This window comes from Triturus cristatus, chromosome 10 (assembly GCF_964204655.1).
Source record: "Triturus cristatus chromosome 10, aTriCri1.1, whole genome shotgun sequence".
In the NCBI taxonomy this organism is placed as follows: Eukaryota; Metazoa; Chordata; class Amphibia; order Caudata; family Salamandridae; genus Triturus; species Triturus cristatus.
The window spans coordinates 978028788-978041982 of NC_140593.1; the positions used below are offsets into that span (position 1 = coordinate 978028788).

A 13195-nucleotide genomic window follows, 5' to 3' on the forward strand; every position below is an offset into this window, starting at 1 on the left:
GTCCGGAATTGGTCGAGTCAGGTCTGTGCAATATGCCCTGGACATGGATGCCAGGCAGGTGACACTCCTACCAAGAGCCAGCTACAAACGTTGATTCTCAACCTCAATATGCCATGCCATGAAACTAGCTGTGGGCCAGTGTAAGTGAACAGGCAGACGCATTACAGGAGTTACAGACATCCACATATGTGCAGAAGAAGGATGTTTATTGTACAGACAGGTTGCGGAACACTAGAGGCACAGGTCACATGTCATAGAAAAGGGACAGACCACACACCTTGCCATGAAGGATTACATGTCAAGACTGATCACACATACATTGAGAGTATGCAGATATGTCCTTGTTTTGAAACTCCATGTCGATGCATACATACACACCTTACGTCGGATTACACATGTGGGCTGGTGTGCGTAACAGTGTGCCATGGCCATCTACACACAGACACATGTTGGTTGCAGCAACTGCAGATGCATTTGACCAAACACCTACAGCAAACCTATGGGAACACATGACATAGTTACAGCGTGCAACGCGGGCATTCACATGTCAGGGGTAATATTCTGTGTACCTGGCATCAGGGGACAGTTGCGGGTGTCGGTGACTGTGCCATGCCAGTGACGCATGGCTCAACAAGTCTGTAATACATGCACACATGTCAAAGGAGTGAAGGGGATGTGTGGCACATAGGGTACCATCACACATGACATGTGTACACAGCTCATCATACTTTTATTAGCTTCACACCTCAGGAGTATAGTGCCACATCACAGCCTGACCCACCTGTGCCCGACACATGTAGTACTGCACAGACAATGCCTTGATGTCCAGCCTTGGCCAAGTATGACAGCTCAATTCCTTTCTGTGTGCCACCTGTCACCACTGTCAGGTGTGAAACGCACCGTACATACACTCTGAGGGCGTGTGTAGGGTCCCAATCACTATGGGAGTGCTGGCGTATGCGTACGCCACAGTGATACGGACCGTACACACGTGTGTAGTGTCCCTATCACTATGGGAGTGCTGGCGTATGCGTACGCCACAGTGATACGGACCGACCCTACACATGCGTGTACGGTCCGTAGTACTATGGCGTACGCATACACCAGCACTCCCATAGTGATAGGGACCCTACACACGCGTGTACGGTCCGTATCACTATGGCGTACGCATACGCCAGCACTCCCATAGTGATAGGGACCCTACACACGCTTGTACGGTCCGTACCACTATGGCGTACGCATATGCCAGCACTCCCATAGTGATAGGGACCCTACACACGTGTGTACGGTCCGTATCACTGCATTTGGGGTGCCATAGGGCCATGGAACGGACCGTACCTGTGTGTAAATATTGAAATAACATAGGGGACACATGAGGGACAAGTATAAGGGCCTAAATGCATGCTGGTTGTCATGGAGACCCAGTTTAAAGTTTGAATTATTGCATCAGGTGGACAGCAGAAGTCGGTTGGAAACAATATACTTTGTTGCAAAGTGGTTGTTGACTTGACATCATGCTCAATTTTTAAACCATGCAAAGCCACTCACTGGGGTAGGTTTAAAGGGATTGGAGGAAACGTAGGATGCTAATGTGACTGACCAATCACTCTGTACCCCTGTAAATGAAACAGGCCAGCAAGGCAGATATAAGGCAGACAGGTCCCATGAGAGAGCACTTGCCTGCACATCCTTTCATTCCACAACACTGCTGCTGCTCGTGATTCCTCTGGCACCATGTCCAGGTCTGTGGAGAGGGCCCAGCCATTCACCATGGAGGAGAATATGGCGTTGGTGGATGTGATCCTCCCACAGTACACCATGCTGTATGGTCGACCAGGGGAGCAGGTGAGTGCAGACTCCACTAGCTTAGACTGTGCCCCTTTTTTGTGACTGTGACTTCCGGCATTGTGTCCCTGTGTGACAGACATGCAATGTTGTTTCGAGTGGGTCCCAGGGTGGGGAAGGCCTCATGTCTCCCATGCAGAGCATGCTGTGGTTCCTGTGTGCACTCCTCACTTGCATTGTGCTTACTGTGACAATCAATGCATGGTGCATGCCACATTCTGCCTGGCTCCTCCTCCTGGGAATGTTGTTGCTACAGTCCTGATGTGATTCTGTGGTCCCCCCAGTGTGACAGGTGACAGTACCCATAGATGTGTGTTTGTTTAGTGTACCTGTGCTGTGAGTGTCCAAATGATGTGTTCGTCCCCTGGACATTGGTGTGTGTGTAAGTGGCCTGTCATGTGGGTGAGTGCATATGGGGAGTGTTGCACACCAGCTGCATGAGGGATGGATATACCCTGCCCATGTGATGTGAGCAGGGAGCAGTGCTGTGTGACTGCCGTGCTGAGCCAGCCCCACACCTGTGACACCCCCCAGTCTAGTGGCACATGGGCAGAGTGAGGTTTGTACCCGCAGTTGGCAATGGCAGGTGATTGTCCTGTGCCTGTGTGTGTCTGTGTACTCTGCTGAGGTAGCGTCAGTGGGCTGGGGCATGCGACTGCTTTGAGGTGCTGTACATAATCCTTGTGTAGCTTGTGATGCACAGTGTGATCCAGGATCATTGATTGTGTGGCACCCCTCATGCCACCTGTGTACTTTCAATGCCACGTAGTGCATTTTGCCTTTCACAGTGGATTATGTCCCTATGACAAATGTGCAATGAGTTGCCTGCATACCATGGCCTGTTCAAAGAAGACAAATTGTTAATATGTGTGTCTCTGTGTCATTGCTCAGGTGAATTAAAGTATTCTCACTTTTGCATCCTCACAGGTAGGCGTCCATGCCAAGGGCAAGATATGGAAGCAAGCCGTCAGTGCCGTGAGGAATACGGAGGGTCGGAAGCGGCGCCTAGCCCAGGTGAGGAAACGCTGGCAGGATATCCGGTGCTGGACGAGGAGGATTGCACGGGTCCTGCTGGGGTACTCACCTGAGAGCCGGAAGAACCGTGGGCGCTGGCGTCTGACCCACATCCATAAGCGTGTGCTGGCGGTGGTCTTCCCCGACTTGGATAGGAGCTTACAGGAGAAGCAGCAGCAGGAAGGGGGTAGGTACATGTGTGTTTGTTGTGTGTCACCAGCTTTTGGAAGTGCGCAGTTGCATGGATACACTGCCAGGGTTTACATGTGCAGTGCATAACCAGTTCCCCAAAGTAAACCGGTGCTGTTCTTCCTCCCTTCCCCTTCTTGCCATGTATTCCCTGGTCTGTGTGTAGTCACTCTTGCACAAGGTAATCTAGGCTGGCAGTTAATCCTAGTGCCCAATGCTTGCAGCATCATGTGTGGGGGTGGAGTGTAACAGGTTTTGGGACCTTGGCTGTGCCCTGGCCAGTTCAGTCATTGTGGGGTCCATGTCCGTTGGCACTGATGCTGAGTCCCAACATAGGAGTGTGTCTTTAAAGTGTACTGCCTTCCAGCATGCATGTCCAATGTTGTGCCCTCTGACATGATGTGCATGAGTGGGAGTTATGCATAGTGCAGGGACGGTTGCTTCAGTTGCAGTCATATCCATCCAGGACCATGGAGGTGTGTGGCCACTACCGTGCCCTGGGGCACCTTTTCCTAGGTATCATGTGTGTCATCCAACAATGTGGACATTCTCTGTGTCTTCGGCATAGGTTGGGCTCTGTGGCATTGTACCCTGGCCTCATCTGTATTGACGTAAACTGTGCTACATGTGTCCACTGTACAGTGTGACCCAATTTTGCTTGTGCATACTCACAGTGGGCAGTGCCTGTGTGTCTTGGAACGACAATCTGATGATGGTTGATTGTCAATGATATATGTGGACAGGCGCACCAGGGGTAGTTTGTGTACAATCAGGATTTAGTGCAGTCCATGTGTTTTTATCCCAGAGTAAGAGGTGTAAGTACTTCCTCTGTCTCAATCACATTGTCTCAGGTAGGGGGTGCTTTGTGCGGGCAAGGCCTACATGTCCAAATCTGAAGTCTCCCTGCTAGGTTAATAGACATGGTTCCTGCTCATCCCTTTTTTGTCAACGCTGTGTGGTACAGATGCTGTGCACGATTGTCCCCAGAGCCTGGCTCCTCTGTCCTATTTGATATCAAGTAATTTGCTCTTGGGTCATGCTCTCCATTGTTTCTCAGTGGCATGGTGGGTCAACCAGATGTGTGTTGCAGGGCCTACATATGTACCTTGTGTTGTAGATGTTACTCATGTTGCTTTTCAGGCTATGCACTGTGATCTATGTAGATTTGACTCATGTGACATATGTATACAGGTGTCTGATTATTTCCTGTCTCTTCACCTTGCCCACAGCATCGTCGCGGGACTCCGAGGGAGACACTGGCACGGACCGTGAGGAGGGAGCAGGCACCAGTGGCAGCAGTGCTGTCTTGTCTGGCGCATCGAGTGGCACGGAGGCCGAGGGGAGTGAGGCGGAGGACCTGTCCAGTACCACCACCGACTATGACGCTGACGGGTCCGAGGCTGATCTCCCAGAGGGGCCGGAGGCTGCTCCCACAGCTGACAGCAGCACTCAATCTCTACCCACCCCCTCGATTCCCATCATCGGCCTCCCACTTGCTCTGGTCCCTTTCCGCCGTGCTAGGTCACTACATGTCTCCTTCTTGCCAGGCACCGCACCCCCTGCCCCTGTCTCCACTGCTGCCGCGAATGCCGAGTCTGTAGACATCCTGCGCCAGTTGCAGGTTGGTCAGACTGCGATGCTTAATGTCCTCCATGGCCACACACGAGTGCTCACCCAGATGGAGGCATACATGGAGGGCATCTCAGCTGCGTAATTTCTAATTTCTAATTTAAAACATTTGTAGAGCGCGGCGTACACCTTGCGGTTTCTTGGCGCTGGGGGTTGAATAACTGAGGGAGAAAGACCAGGAAAAGAATGAGATAAGTTTAGGCGGGGAAAGCCTGGCAGAAGAGGAAGGTTTTCAGATCTCTACGGAAGGAGAGGTAGTGGGATGCGGAGCGGAGATGGTCTGGAAGTGAGTTCCAGAGAGTGGGGGCCAGAAATGAGAAGTTAGACCCGCCCCACTTTTTGCGTGAGAAGCGGGGAATCAGGAGAAGAGACTTGGAGGAAGACCGGCGTAGTATGACCAACGCCAGTTGCTGAGGTCCATTGACTCGACACTGACTGCAGCAGTGCGTCTCCTGCAGCGCTACGTCCCCCCCTACCCCTGCACCATCCACACTTCCCACTCCCATGCCTGTCCAAAGCACACCCAGACGTACCCATGCACGCACCCCACCAGACACAGGCACCACACCACCAGGGAAGGCCAAGCGCACACCTCCTGTCACGCACACACGGGGTGAAGTAGGCACACCCACTGGGTCGGGGGGCAAACGGAAGACACGCAGCCACAGTGGGAGTCCACATTCATCACAACCCACTACCTCCAAATCCACTCCCCTCAGCTCTCCTGGCCAGGATTCCACCAAAGAATCCTTCATGGCCGCTCTGTCCCTGAGCCCCAGTGTAACACCACCCCACAAGCGGTCGAAGGAGTCCCCGGTCAGGGTAGTTGAGTACCCCCCCCTGTCCACACCCTTCCCCAGTAGCGCTGCGACCCATCCCTCCGACACCCCCCCTCCTTGGGTCCTGTGGTTCCTTCGGGTGCAGGAGAGACGCTGGAGGACCTTGCAACCATGTGCAGCGTCATTCTCACCTCCACCTTTGGCGCTGCCCCACCCCCTGTGGTGGAGTCCTCCGTCCCTGCACCCACAACACCTACCCTTGTCCCTCCTGTCCCTGCGGTGCCTGGTCCTTCCCCCCCACATGATGCCCCCCCGTGGAAGCAAAGGAGGTATGAACTGTGCAGGCAAGCTAGGGGACACGCGTCCCTATGTGTCCCCCACCAGGAATTGGACTATGGACTGCCCTATGGGCCTTGTACATATTCAACTTTTAATAACAAATCTTTTTTTAATGCTGAATAAAGCTATGTTTTTTTTCCCTTTGCACACTACTGCTTTTCTGGTATTGCTGTTGGTGGTGCTGCTCCATGATTTGGGGTGGGGATAATGTGTTAGGTGTCTGGCAAATGTAGTAGTGTGCTGCTCATGGGATGGACCCTGGTATCTGTGTGCCATCACAAGGTATTTGCGAAATAACTTTGTTCATGTATGCTCTTACTGCATGGTGACATTGTCCCAAGGTGTGTTCCTTCCTCTGTGGACCCTGACATCTTCCCTGCAGGGTGTTTCCTAAATGTTGTGCTGAGCTGTGTCTACATATCCTTGGTGTGTGACGGATCCGTTCAATTTTGGCCATGTATGCTGGGCAATGTCTCCACCTGCATCATTTGTGGCATCCTTGGTGGTCACTGTACTTGTGTGTGGAGTATATTGAAGTTACTTCATGTGGACATGTTCCCTTTTACACACTATGCATGTGTGTACTCCCAGCCTCGCACACATGTTACGTGTTCTGCAGGGTCTTTGAGCACCTGACTGACAATTGTGGGCATTGTATCTGTGGGTACTGCACCCTTTTCTTTCCATGGGCACTGCTGGGAGGACTCTGCACCCACCCCTCCTGTGTCTGGGCACTGCTGGGAGGACTCTGCACCCACCCCTCCTGTGTATGGGCACTGCTGGGAGTGATAGGCACCCACCCCTCCTGTGTCTGGGCACTGCTGGGAGTGATAGGCACCCACCCTTCCTGTGTCTGGGCATTGCTGGGAGTGATAGGCACCCACCCCTCCTATGTCTTGGCACTGCTGGGAAGACTCTGCACCCACCCCTCCTATGTCTGGGCACTGCTGGGCGGACTCTGCACCCACCCCTCCTATGTCTGGGCACTGCTGGGAGGACTCAGCACCCACCCCTCCTGTGTCTGGGCACTGCTGGGAGTGATAGGCACCCACCCCTCATATGTCTGGGCACTGCTGGGAGGACTCTGCACCCACCCCTCCTGTGTCTGGGCACTGCTGGGCGGACTCTGCACCCACCCCTCCTATATCTGGGCACTGCTGGGAGGACTCTGCACCCACCCCTCCTATGTCTGGGCACTGCTGGGCGGACTCTGCACCCACCCCTCCTATGTCTGGGCACTGCTGGGAGTGATAGGCACCCACCCCTCCTATGTCTGGGCACTGCTGGGAGGACTCTGCACCCACCCCTCCTATGTCTGGGCACTGCTGGGCGGACTCTGCACCCACCCCTCCTATGTCTGGGCACTGCTGGGAGGACTCTGCACCCACCCCTCTTGTGTCTGGGCACTGCTGGGAGTGATAGGCACCCACCCCTCCTATGTATGGGCACTGCTGGGAGGACTCTGCACCCACCCCTCCTATGTCTGGGCACTGCTGGGCAGACTCTGCACCCACCCCTCCTATGTCTGGAAACTGCTGGGAGGACTCTGCACCCACCCCTCCTGTGTCTGGGCACTGCTGGGAGTGATAGGCACCCACCCCTCCTATGTCTGGGCACTGCTGGGAGGACTCTGCACCCACCCCTCCTATGTCTGGGCACTGCTGGGAGTGATAGGCACCCACCCCTCCTGTGTCTGGGCACTGCTGGGAGTGATAGGCACCCACCCCTCCTATGTCTGGGCACTGCTGGGAGGACTCTGCACCCACCCCTCCTATGTCTGGGCACTGCTGGGAATGATAGGCACCCACCCCTCCTGTGTCTGGGCATGTACGCTCGGGACATACACGGGTGTGGGTACGCTCCATTCATACACGGGTGGGGGTACGCTCCGTACATACACTGGTGGGGTGTGGGTATGCCCCATTCATACACGGGTGGGGGTACGCTCCATTCATACACGGGTGGGGGTACGCTCCGTGCATACACGGGTGGGGTGTGGGTACGCTCCATTCATACCCGGGTGGGGGTACGCTCGATACATACGCTGGTGGGGTGCGGGTACGCTCCATTCATACACGGGTGGGGGTACGCTCCGTACCTACACTGGTGGGGTGTGGGTACCCTCCATTCATACACGGGTGGGGGTACGCTCCGTACATTCCCGCACCCACGATCTGCAGGCCTGGGTACGTACCGTACCCATGCCTTAGGAGCGTGGGTACGGGTCGTACCACGCCCACCCCTACATCACCCAAACAATGGCGGTACGGCCCATACCCACGTTCTGAAGGCCTGGGAACGGGCCGTACCAGCATTGTTGGGGTGATGTAGGGGTACGCGTGGTACGACCCGTACCCACGCTCTGAAGGGCTGGGTACGGTGCGTACCCCTACTGCAACCCATTGGGGTCTGCACCGTACCCAGGCCTTCAGGGTGTGGCTACGGGTCGTACCACGCGTACCCCTACATCACCCCAACAATGCTGGTACGGCCCGTACCCAGGCCTTCAGAACGTGGGTACGGGCCGTACCGCCATTGTTGGGGTGACGTAGGGGTGGGCGTGGTACGATCCGTACCCACGCTCTTAAGGCGTGGGTACGGTACGTACCGGTATTGTTGTGTTGCCGGTTCGCGTCAACATCCACTTCCTTTGTGCCGGATGCTTGCGTTGCTGGACACGCCCCTACCCCCTCGAGGTGACCAGGTCCTGCAGGTCAGGTATGTCCAGGGCATGGGGGTTATGTGTCCTGCCCCTGCCCCCCCCCCCTTTGCCCCTGGGTGTTGTTCTGACCTTCTGCGGCGTCTGCGTCGGTTCCTGTAGAGCAGGTGGACTGCTATGAGTGCTGGGATGACACGTAGGTTCGGGTCCATGGCTGTCCGTCGCGTACAGGTGCTCCTTGTGCGCGTCGTCCTGATTTCCCGGCAGTTTTTGGCAGCTGGAGAATTTAATCCGTGCGGGGTGACGTCGGTGCGGATCGTACTTCCTGGTTCGTGAAACGCAGCCTGAATGCGTCCCGACGTCACGTCGGCGCTGTCTCGGATCACATTGGTATGTATTTTTTCGTCGGTCGGTGTTTTTTACGAATCGTACGGAAATGGTGTTTCCGTGCGAATCGTACTTGCGTGTTTGTAATGTTTTTTTCCCGGGTACGAGTCGGACGGAGAAAACGCTCCGACCGACGGTTCGTACCCGGTTTTTCCAGGATCGGAATCGGCACCTATGTGTGCTATCCTTTACCCTTGTTGACAGTGTCGATTTTTCTTCCCATTTACTTATCCATTCCTCTGGTCCTTGCTTGGCATTATTAATTCATCTTATGTTTGTTCTGGTGTACATCTGTATATATTTTGATTTTCTTATTTAAACTACTGGGGTTGGGCGTTTTACCTTTACCTACACATACAGTCCTGACGATGGTCTCGCTTATTTATTATATGTAAGACTGAAATGTCAACGCACCTTTCATATCTTGCTCAGCACATAAAGAAGTGCACTGCTAACCCATCAACTGTTGAAGCTATTTAAGAATATGGGTGCACTATGTCAAGCAAGAGTGGAGTAGCACATATATGCACCTATGCATACTGTTTTTTAATATTGTTGCCTCTGCTGGTATTTGTGTTTATCTACCCAAGCTCGCAATGGGTTATTGAGTTGCCACTCCTTTATACTGACTCATGTGAAAGTGTGCATTTGAAATAGAAATAAGCGCGATGCTGTGGAGTTTAAGGGAGACAATGTCTGTCCTACTAAAGAATTAATTATTCTCTTTAGCAGCTAGAAGATAGTCTTGATTCAATAGAAAACATTTTTATCCTTTGACTATGCAATATACGCACAGAAAAAAAATGGTTTGGTCTGTTGTTTAGGTTCATTTGGCACGATTGACTTGTAACACCAGACGATGAAGAGTATCAACTTCTAGATAGAAGTGTTGAAGATGGAAGTTTTAAAATGTCTTCTACATTGTTCGTTGTTCTTTTTAAAAAGGGTGTTCTGGCCACTTCCTTAATATTTTAATCAATCAATCAGTATTTTTTCTGCATGGCTACTCACTAGTGAGTATCTCAAGACACTGGGGGTGGGGTAGTGGGGGTGGGTGGCGGGGTTGCAGCTCTGAATGGGCACTGTGGTTCATTCAAAGAGCCAGGTCTTGAGAGCTTTCCTGAATTTTTAAAATAAAAATTTGCTTTTTTTCTAAGAAAAATAAACAAATTTGACAGTCTCTAGAGAGAGGTTTTTTCCAAGTAGCTTTGCTAAAGAAAAGTTCCACTTTTAATTATTTTATAAAAATTGGTCTGGGATTTCACAGGCGTGCACGACTATTCAGTGTCTATCACTTGGTTGGATACTTTCGTTATGGGGAACCAATATAACAGATGTGTATTTTTCCCTTTTATTTCTCACTGGTTGAATTATTTATATTGTGTGTGTGCCGTTTTCCTCGCTAATTGGGTTGATCGTTTTTGCAGGAGTAGTTTTCTCCTCTGTGTTCTCAATTTGGATTACAAACAGCAAATCTGTCATCAGTTATTTAGTGCTGCGTGTAAATTGAATCATTAGTGTTGTAACTCAAATTTGTTTATTGATTTAGGTAATTAGCCCTGCTTGTTCTTATTTTTACCATATGTATTAATATATTGACTGTGTATTTATATATTGTTTATAGAAAAGAACAGTGCTGCTGGGCATTTCTTTTGAATTGCAAATCTTATGACCGCCATGCAGCACCTGGTTTCTGCCTTGACTGCTGCACCAAGTTAACATGGAGAGTCAAGAAGTCAACTTTGCACTGTAGTCCCAGTATAACGATTAGCAGAGACCACCTACAATGTCACCCTTTACACTGGTAGATTCTTTCCACGATCTGCAATGATCAGTGAAACACCTAACAATCCTTTTGGGCTCACCTATTCCATGGCTGGTGTTTTCCATGGATTCCATAGATTACAAACAAGTATGAAAGAAGGTGTGAGGAGGCCAAACCTTCAGTGTAAAAGGTGTAAACCTGACACAACTGTGAGGCATAGGATGCACATGAACACAGGGATTATATGTAGTTCTTCTCCACTGACTTTTAGATTGCAAAGTAAATATTTAGGGTCAATATATTTTGGCAAAGAATTAGTTTCATTCTTCATATTTCACAAATCCTTTATCTACAATTACAACACATCATTTGTTTCAGTATTCATGATACAGTTACTGTATTAGTCCTACAGTTAAATGCACTGATGTCATGTGCAAGGGATTATAGAGATTGGTGAGATTACAAGGGCATATTGATGTATAACCTTTCAGCTATATGTTTTTCTCATTGGCTTTCATAGCAATAATAATTAGTAAGGGAAATGTTAATGCCTATGTTGTGCGATTATCCCTATTATTGGTAATTACTTTTTCTTATTGCTTACTCAGGTGGAAAGGAGCTTCTGTGGACTGGAATGGCACAGAACCTATACTCTGAATAAACAGATGGGTTTTGTGAACTGATCAAGGCGTTGTTCCAGGACATACCTGCATTCCAATGCATGTTTGAAAATATTCCTGTACAGCTTTTTGAATGCTGATATTACGGAAGGACTATCCAAAGCATTCTACAATTTCATCCAGTGCTATAATTATTTATTTTTTATGCAATCACACAATCTACCCATGGAACTCATTTGTTTAAATTATGTTACTGTACATTCTGGACAATTGAGGTATCTGAAGAAAAGATGACACTGCACTTTTACTCACTTTTGGATCCATTTCCAGAAGCTTTGGTTGTTTGTGGATTTGACAATATTAAGCTGTTGTAAACATGGTCATCCTGTTGATATATACGACTGCTTAATCTTAAAGCCAAGAAGTGAAGACAGGCGGTTTGACTTCTTAATAAATATATTCAAAAAGTATCAGTGCTTCATGGAACTATATTGAGAGGTACTCACCTATGTCCTGGAATATGCATTGTAATAGACGGATGAAAAAAACACAATGGGCACAATTATCAATAAGTTTGCCAAAACACACCTACTCACTTTTTGGTGGTTCATAATTATTTAAGATGTACTTGCCACACTTCAGAAAGAATGTATGGAACAGTATTCATTTCAAAGACAAAAATGGCCATAGCGGGAAAGATTGGACCCGAGGGCATTGCCTAACCCTATGTCATATAGGTATCATATAAATTGAGTATGTCTAGAGGTAGATCTATTATTGTAAATGCCTACACATTTACAGACCGTTTACAAAATGTGTACTATACTTGAGATTACTTGAGACATGGCTCACAGTGTCAGCTAAGAAGTTGAAGATCAAGTATTTATGGGGGGGAATATTCTTATGCAAAAACAACAGTTGATGCACAGAATGCAGAACAATGTCATACATTCACCCCAGTACAGAGATCTGGGCCTAAATCCATCGTTTTTTTGCTCACCATGCCATTACAGTTTGAACCCAGCCACATGCAAATCAGTCTTGACCCTGTGCCTCATGGGAACAGTCCAGCCAAAACTGCCAAACCAGGTTCTCCCTGGACTGGAACCAAGCATTCTAGGACCGGTTTTGGGGTTTCACCCCTCTTCAGCCAGGATAGCTTGATTCCAGTGGCATGGAAAGCACGGTACTCACGTCTGAGCATACCCGTCCCACTCGGGGTGACAAATGCAAAAACAACAGTTGATGGACAGAATGCAGAACAATGTCATACATTCTCCCCAGTACAGACATCTGGGCCTAAATCCATCGTTTTTTTGCTTACCATGCCATTACAGTTTGAACCCAGCCACATGCAAATCAGTCTTGACCCTGTGCCTCATGGGAACAGTCCAGCCTGAACTGCCCAGTCAGATCCTCCCTGGACTGAAACCAAGCATCCTAGGACCGGTTTCGGGTTTTCACCCCTCTTCAGCCAGGATAGCTTGATTCCAGCGGCATGGAGAGCACGGGACTCAAGTCGGAGCAATCCAATTCCCATGAGGCACAGGGTCAGATTGATTTGCATATGGACATGTCTGAACTGGGGTGGTGGAGTGAACTAAAGAATGATGATGGATTAAACCCAGATCAGTTGACTGGGTGTGAGTGTTTGATTTGCTCAAACGCTCCGTCCATCATCCCCTTTGGTATCGTGAGGAATATTCTTAAACTGCAACATCCAGTGACATTGGTGGTTTTAACAATAGTAATCACTTTTAAAACCAGAGTAACACTTATTGTTGAATGTTGATGTATGTTCCACACGTCAACTAGAGTGAGTGTGGGCTTATGCCTTATGGGAACCCCCAGTTGAATATGGACTTGCGTAGGCACTCCCTAAATAAAGAGTATCACTGACAGGTAAGGCAAGGAGATGAACTGTTACGTAGATGTAAAAAAAGTGGCTGTGTTTGAGCACCCAAAACTG

General features: G+C 49.9%; 1 protein-coding gene across 3 annotated transcripts in view; it reads left to right on the top strand.

The window, feature by feature from the left end:
• The window catches only part of MINDY4 (MINDY lysine 48 deubiquitinase 4), a 512572-nt gene extending 500876 nt beyond the window's left edge, over positions 1-11696 (top strand). For all 3 annotated transcript variants that reach the window (XM_085628881.1, XM_085628884.1, XM_085628882.1), the window contains exon 18: positions 11215-11696. In XM_085628881.1, the coding sequence (XP_085485007.1) occupies positions 11215-11263 (49 nt within the window). In that variant the 3' untranslated portion in view covers positions 11264-11696. The remainder of the gene's footprint in view (positions 1-11214) is intronic.
• Positions 11697-13195: the final 1499 nt, after the last annotated feature.